Source organism: Azolla caroliniana, unplaced genomic scaffold (genome assembly GCF_043228905.1).
Source record: "Azolla caroliniana isolate FFs.n. ecotype wild unplaced genomic scaffold, voAzoCaro1.0.p SCAF_230, whole genome shotgun sequence".
In the NCBI taxonomy this organism is placed as follows: domain Eukaryota; kingdom Viridiplantae; phylum Streptophyta; class Polypodiopsida; order Salviniales; family Salviniaceae; genus Azolla; species Azolla caroliniana.
In genome coordinates, this window is record NW_028230665.1 from 25,953 (window position 1) to 32,400 (window position 6,448).

At 44.0% G+C, this 6,448-nt stretch overlaps 1 protein-coding gene across 1 annotated transcript; it reads left to right on the plus strand.

Annotated features, from left to right (window-relative positions):
- Window positions 1–331: 331 nt before the first annotated feature.
- On the plus strand, window positions 332–1,315 carry LOC147848770 (expansin-A4-like). The gene is made up of 2 exons (XM_087338141.1): window positions 332–507; window positions 652–1,315. Exons 1-2 carry the CDS (start codon window positions 354–356, stop codon window positions 1,278–1,280), a joined length of 783 nt encoding a protein of 260 aa, XP_087194267.1. The 5' UTR covers window positions 332–353; the 3' UTR covers window positions 1,281–1,315.
- The last annotated feature ends 5,133 nt before the right edge of the window (window positions 1,316–6,448 follow it).

A 6,448-nucleotide genomic window follows, 5' to 3' on the forward strand; every position in this document is an offset into this window, starting at 1 on the left:
TCATGGCGTTAATGCCGTTAATTGAAGAGACTTAGAATAATTGAAGAAAAGGACGGTGAGGACGACCCTTACCTCTCATGGGTTGCTGTGTGTCTGTCTGTACTTACTCTCCCTCATGGCCTTCATGATAGCAACGGCTGCAACTAGCAGGGACATTCATCCACCATATCTATAATATGTAATTACATACATACATATATACATACATATATATATATATGTATGTACATACACACACAAGACAGACATTAAGAGGTTGCAACCACCGTGACCGCAAATACATACATACATACATACAAGCCTAATTTGAATTAAATAGAATGGCGGCAACACGTCCCCAAACAGCGCATCCCATGGTCTATAGTACCACCATTTCCGTGGCCGTGGCCTTGGCGTTGGTTGTGGTGTCCATATTTAGCTGTCCTGGCACTGATGCCGCCGGCGTGGGCGCTTGGGAGCAGGCACATGCGACCTTTTACGGCGGCTCCGATGCATCCGGAACAATGGGTACGTACTTGAATTCGCATGTTAAAACACAATAAATATATATTAGGTTTACACATCATCATCTGAATCAGAATCAGAATAAGAATCATCGTGACCATGAGCCGCAATGCGCTTGATTGATTTGTGTGTACGTACATGTTACAGCCGGGGCTTGCGGCTATGGCGACTTGTACAGCCAGGGGTACGGCACCAACACGGCGGCGCTGAGCACGGCGCTCTTCAATGGGGGTGCCATCTGCGGTGCATGCTTCGAGATGCAATGCGTGGACGACCCGCAGTGGTGCGTGGCCGGTCAGCCATCCGTCATCATCACCGCCACCAACTTCTGCCCGCCCAACTACGCTCTGGCCAGCGACAACGGCGGGTGGTGCAACCCGCCGCGGCCGCATTTCGACATGGCGCAGCCGGCGTTCCTGCAGATCGCGGTGTACAGCGGCGGGATCGTGCCTGTTCGCTACCGCCGCGTGCCGTGCCAGAAGAAAGGCGGCGTCCGCTTCACCGTCAATGGGAACCCCAACTTCAACCTCGTGCTCTTCACCAATGTGGGCGGCAGCGGCGATGTGGTGGCGGCGGAGATGAAGGGCAGCCGATCCGGCTGGATCCCCATGGCACGCAATTGGGGCCAGAACTGGGAGTGCGGCGCCGTGCTCACAGGGCAGGCGCTCTCCTTCCGTCTCACCACGGGCGACGGCAGCGTGCTCACGTGTATCGACGTCTCCGATGCGAATTGGAGCTTCGGCCAAACCTTCGAGGCCCTAGAGCAATTCGGATGATTGGGAGCTACTTACTTACTGCTCACCACCACCACCTGGTACCACTATACTATCCCATCCATCCATCCATCGGACATCCCATCCCATCCCATCAATCAATCAATCATCGTTTCTGTATACCATCAAAAAAAATAAAAAATAAGAATTGGCCACACATTGCGGTTAATTTGGCTTCTTTCTTCCCCTCTCTCCAAACCTTAGAGAGGAGGGGTGCAGGGTGTATGTATGTACCGTACCCTATCTACACCACAGAAAACAGAACCCTCAACAAAAACAAGAATGCCCCCATATTTTTCCTATACCATCAATTCATAATGCACATACACACACATAGTACATACATACGTGTACACCACCATATACATACATATCTCTTACAATCAATGGAGTCACGGTTTATTACTCCATACAAATATATATATATATATATTATTTCTCTCTCTCTCTCTGTGTTTGTTTTTTCTTGTCAATTTTCCCTTCCTTTCAATCTCTCTCATCTCTCCTTCCTTCCCTTCCAATTGTCTAATGTCACGTCTTCTACACCCCAACCAACGTGTGTCTCGATTACAACGGCGCTACGCATATCTCAAACATGCCATCTACCCTTACTGCCCCCAAGAACTCTGAAAACTATTCGAAAGTGTGCCGAAGAGAAATCCCATAGCTAACCTACAAGAAGATTCATTAGAATATGGGGGTTTTGAAACCTTAGGGTATCTGATACGATTCCATGCCACATATGGCAGCATATGTCATTGTGCAGGCGAAGGGCGACGATATATTTTACGCAACTATAAAATTCGGACCATATTCTTGATGATAACTAATATCACATTTTGCAAACGATGGAAGTCATGTGATATCGGGGTGAGCGAATGTGTTGAGCAGGGAGATTCGATAGAATTTTCACTACCATCAAGAAATCCTTGCATTGCATGGGCATTAATAGGTGATGTTCAAAAAAGAATTTGTGACATCCACAATCTTTGGTACCTGGAACTCATTACTCATTACTATCACAGTGTAGATTCGATTTAGTCTACTCCATGTCGACCTATACTCATGGTGCAGTGTGGAAAAAGCTCATGTTTATTATATAATTTTGTGTTATTAATCATATTGGAATCTAAGTGTTGCATGCTTATCATTCTGACTTTGATAAGTGAGGATACTATGAAAATTGGCTGAAATTTGAGACCAATACTAGTTCCAATGGCTTCCTTCCTCGCCAAGGTTTATGGAATTATGGAATGAAAAGTCCCACATGGGGATATTCAAACCATCAAATGCTCATATTCTAATATAAGTGGTTCATTATTCATAAGAGGGAAGGGGTGGCTTCGGTTTATGTAGGATATGAAACTAGTCAATAAGGTGACTGTTAGGTGGAATGCACATGTTGGCCAGTCATCAATGAATATATTGAAGGATAAATTAGTGGAAGAGTTATTTACTCCATGGAAAATTTTGCATTTAAGGTATCACGATCCATTCCAACTTGCTATGGAAAGCAAGGATATTACAACCATGTAGAAACTGATTGGATTTCTGTGGATGGTGTACCTTTCTACAAGGTGCACCAATTCAGTTAGCCATGTGTTGGTATACCAGCTTGGATGAGATTCTCATAAACTGATAAAGATAGGAACGGGGATTTGAGGGGGTGTTGAAAGTTTGTACTATAGTAGATCACTTCAATTACCTAAAAAACAAGTCTCATCAATTACCTTCAAAAAGTCTTATAGATGTTGGCAAAGGTCAACCTCATTGCATCTAAATAGACATCAATATTTGGATGTAAAGAAATATTGATAATTAAAACTTAAACCATGTTAGTATTTTTTTTTTTCCTTGAAAGATTTTCTTTAATATAAGTAAAAGTTATCTGCCCCTAGGCTTACAACATAGAATAAAAGACAATATAAAAACAACTTATACAAGGATGTTGAACCTTAATACAGTACATTAACATCTTGTTTTTTATCAAGATGGAAGTTCATAGTTCCATTGAGGTCTTTGATTTGTCACTACAAAGAGAGGCACCTTCCTCCATAAGTGAAGAAGCTTCATCCTTCTTTTATGAATATTTTCTGGAGAACCATACATGTTATCATATTGCCCACGAACTATTGTGAACAATGTTTCCCATATCTCAAGCAATACCTTTGAAAGACCAAGCTTTGTTGCATCGTAAAGTTGACTTGACTGCATCTACATTTCCATAATACCCATAATGTTATCGTCGTCACAGTTATCCAAACCTGGACAAATTGCACCTGCTTTCGAGGTTGTTGAAACGAACTAAGCAATATCAATCTTCTGTTATGTATCTTCATGGCTTCTTGTATATCGTCTGCCTCATACAACATCAAGCTAGAGTGCAAAATTCCCCACACTGTTGCTGCCCATGAGAACAAGCAACCAACATTGATCGTTAGGAATAACGAAAAAACTTTATTCCATACTTGTTGAGCCAGGGAACAAGACCAGAGGGCATGCTTAGTAGTCTCTGGCGTTGCATAGCAAAATCCACCTTGACTGAGATTATGTGCTACATTCCCTTTTAACGTCTGGCCAACTAGTAATGTTGCATGCACTAATAGCCATCTAAAAAGAATATGTCCAGAACCAACCCCCTGGATCCCATAGTAGTCTTGCAATAGGTTCTTTTGCATACAACCACATCATATCACACATATGAGCGATAGAAGGATAAGGATCAAGCAACCACTTCTTTCGCATTTTTGCAAGCACTCTAACTGGTGCATTCCACGCATGCTGAAAATAGTTGCAGTCACATGCATGATGCTGCATTCTATTGTTATCAAGAACCTCAAAATAAGAAATGCACCCATTAGGTGAGATACCCTTGAGAGCCAACAATATATCATTTATGAAGCATCCAAACAAAAAATGCTCGTGTATGGGTTTGAAGGTCATCATTAATGAAGAATATGACGCTGAAATAGCAATTGTCATTACCTTGGCTCCATGAAGAGTTTGTAAATGCGCAAGCCAATCTGCTTGTGACATCTGTTGGAATTGAATACAAGTGCTTACAGATGCAGTTGGCCCATTATCCAGTTTACCCTAGGCAAGGTGAGTTCTAGGACCCACCACTTTTTCCTATATTATCCCGAAATAGAGAATTTCCAAGGAGAGGTTGATTAAGCAATGCATCCCAAGTAGAAGACTTCTCCTTAATTAGATGGCTTGATCCCATCCTACGCCCTTATTATTCCTAACCATGATAGTATATATTGTGGTGTGTGTGTGTAAAGAATCGGGTATGATTCTTGTGTAGCGGAATAGGTGTGAACTGTGTGTGTATGAGAGAGAGAGAGAGAGAGAGAGAGAGAGAGAGAGAGGTTTAAGCTTGAGCTCTTGGGATTGAAATTAGTAACTGTTTTGACAAGTTTATTGTTTCACCATTATAATCCTTCATCATGTTATAATGTTATGAGGATTATTGCTCCACACTTGGGAGAGTATAAAGGAGGTGAGATGCCTATAGGATCAGTAAGGCACAAAGTATACACAAGGTAGATTATATTAACAAAGGAGAAAGACTCAACAACATACAAAGTGGGAGGAGGGTGCTTTATATAGTCACCCTCTCTCTTCATTAACTACAAGACTCATGGAGCATGGGGAATGTGAAAGCTCATAAGTTATGTGGCATAGAATATGATTCTATGACTCATACTAAATGTTAGAATACAAAGAGGTGACATAATGGTGACCCTTGACCGCTGGAGTGTCTATTCACTCTCAAGGTGAGTTCACACACTAGACCAAGTTGAGCTTGATTCTCAACACGCCCCCTCAAGCTCAAGTTGGGTCGGTTTCAGACGGTATCTGAAATCCGCTTCGACTTGCGTTTCGGAGTCCGCGTCGACTCGCGCCAACTCGCATTTATGCGGAGTTGCGGAATCCGTGCTCCAGCTTGCGTTGTGCGTAGTTGCGAAGTCTATGCTTCGACTTGCGTCTTTCTTCGTGGCTTTGCGTGGTAGATCGGCTTTTCGCGGCTTCGTTGCGTAATCCACGCATTATTGCGTAGTGCACAGTTTGCGGAATCCACGCGTTATTGCATAATGTCTTCAGTACTCCCCCACAAGCTTGGCAGGTCAGGGGTCGTCAATCCGAGATCGGTCATGAATTGCCATAGCTTGTTGGCTCCTAAGTCTTTAGTGAAGATTTCAGCCGTTTGAAGATTGGTGCTAATGTGTTGTAGGTTGACATCGCCAGCTAGAACGCGCTCTCGGATGAAGTGATAGTGCACTTCGATGTGCTTTGTCCGCGTGTGGAACACCGGGTTCCGAGCTAGAGAGATACTGCTCATGTTGTCGCAATAAAGGGAAGTTGGATCCTTGATGGGTACGCCCAGATCCTTGAGTACCCTTTTGAGCCATACGGCTTCACATGCGGCCACTGGCGCGCCCCTGTATTCGGCCTCTGTGCTCGAAAGAGCGATGGTTGGTTGCTTTTTGCTGCCCCAAGATATTGCTCCGCTGCCGAGGGAGAAAACAAATCCGGAGGTTGATCTTCTATCGGCTTTTTAGCCGGCCCAATCGGCGTCTGTGTACCCCTCGAGTCGTATTCGCATCGCGGTCTTGTAGAGGATGCTGCAATCCATTGTGCCGCTCACGTATCGTAGAACTCACTTAGCGCAATCCAAGTGAGTATCACACGGTGTTTGCATGAATTGGCTAAGGAGACCGACCAGATAACTGAGATCGGGTCGAGTGATCGTGAGGTAGATGAGACTCCCAATGAGTTGCCGATATTGAGTCGGTTCACACGCTTTGGTGCCGGAGTTCGCATCTAGTTTGAGATTGCGATCGAGTGGGGTTGCGACGGATTTGCACTTAGCCATACCGAACTTGTATAACAAGTTGAGGATGTAGTGCCGTTGAGAAATCATGATTCCAGTTGGGGTCCGAATTACCTTGATGCCGAGGAAGTAATGGAGTTCCTTCATGTCCGTCATCTCGAGATTTGACCTTATTGATTTCGATGAGATGCTCACCTCCAATGACTAGGTCATCCACATATAAGATGATGACGATCGGACTTGCGGAATCGCTTCGTATGTAGAGGGAGTTGTCCGATTTTGACATACGGAAGCCGATTTCATGAAGATATTGCGTTATCTTCGAATGCCAAGC

What these genes read in the sequence shown, in the direction of transcription:
- LOC147848770 (XM_087338141.1), top strand. Translation starts at nt 354, where the DNA reads ATGGTCTATAGTACCACCATTTCCGTGGCCGTGGCCTTGGCGTTGGTT. An exon ending in CGATGCATCCGGAACAATGG is followed by an intron (nt 508 to 651) that starts GTACGTACTTGA and finishes TACATGTTACAG; the next exon opens with CCGGGGCTTGCGGCTATGGC.